Source organism: Apaloderma vittatum, unplaced genomic scaffold (genome assembly GCF_000703405.1).
Source record: "Apaloderma vittatum isolate BGI_N311 unplaced genomic scaffold, ASM70340v1 scaffold26118, whole genome shotgun sequence".
In the NCBI taxonomy this organism is placed as follows: Eukaryota; Metazoa; Chordata; class Aves; order Trogoniformes; family Trogonidae; genus Apaloderma; species Apaloderma vittatum.
In genome coordinates, this window is record NW_009729408.1 from 114 (window position 1) to 962 (window position 849).

Here is an 849-nt window from a genome sequence, read left to right on the forward strand (position 1 = left end):
TCTCCTTCTACTCAGACCCTGACAATCATCTCCTGGCTAACCCTGGACCAGTGTTAACAGTGCTAATTTTTAGCACAGCAACTGCTCTCCTGTTACGACTGCAAAAAAACTGCAGTTCAACCACATACTATTTAGTAGAAAACATGAAAAAGGAGGAAAAATATTTAAAATATATAAATTTCTCAGTCTCCTTACGGATGTTTTCTATCTGGTGCCATAGAAAAGAATCTAAAGCAAAATAGATATACAAAAGTTACTGTGCTCAAGTCAGCGGCATATGTACACATTAAAACCAGAACAATTCCAGAAGTATTCTAGTAGCAAAGGCAATATATAATATTTTATATAAAGTGTCTGAAAAGTATAAAACGAGGAAATAATGCATAGAAGAGCGTGTTTCCCCGGGCCCTGCAGCGACGGCTGCGTTAGCAAATCCTCGCAGCGACGGCAGAACCGACGCCAGATCCCGAAACGAAAGGGCTCACTGCCTGCAGAACTCGCTGCTCACGTTGGGAAGCGGGTAGGCAAAGAGGGAGAAATCCAGGATGTATTTCGGTAAGAGCTCTTTGATGAGCCGGTGCTGGGTGTTGCACAGGTAGTAATGGAGCATTTCTGCCGTCACGGGCTTGTACCACGACTGCCGCTCGGGGAAGCGGACGAAGGAGGGCGACCGCACCTGCTCCAGGACGTAGTTGGCGTCGGCGTTCAGCCGCTCGTAGGAGCCGATGAAGTCGTACCTCACGGCGCAGGGCTGGCACAGGTTGTAGATGGGCATCCAGTGCTCGTTCATCCTCTCCACCTCCTCGTCCAGCAGGTACCGCAGGAACTCAGAGAAGGTCACGTCGTCGC

At 48.6% G+C, this 849-nt stretch overlaps 1 protein-coding gene across 1 annotated transcript in view; it reads right to left on the reverse strand.

Annotated features, from left to right (window-relative positions):
- Window positions 1-481: 481 nt before the first annotated feature.
- CHST14 (carbohydrate (N-acetylgalactosamine 4-0) sulfotransferase 14) overlaps window positions 482-849 on the reverse strand; it is a gene marked incomplete at its 5' end in the record, with an annotated part of 676 nt that continues 308 nt past the window's right edge. Inside the window, one exon of the mRNA XM_009874435.1 lies at window positions 482-848. Within this exon, the coding sequence (XP_009872737.1) occupies window positions 482-848 (367 nt within the window). The remainder of the gene's footprint in view (window position 849) is intronic.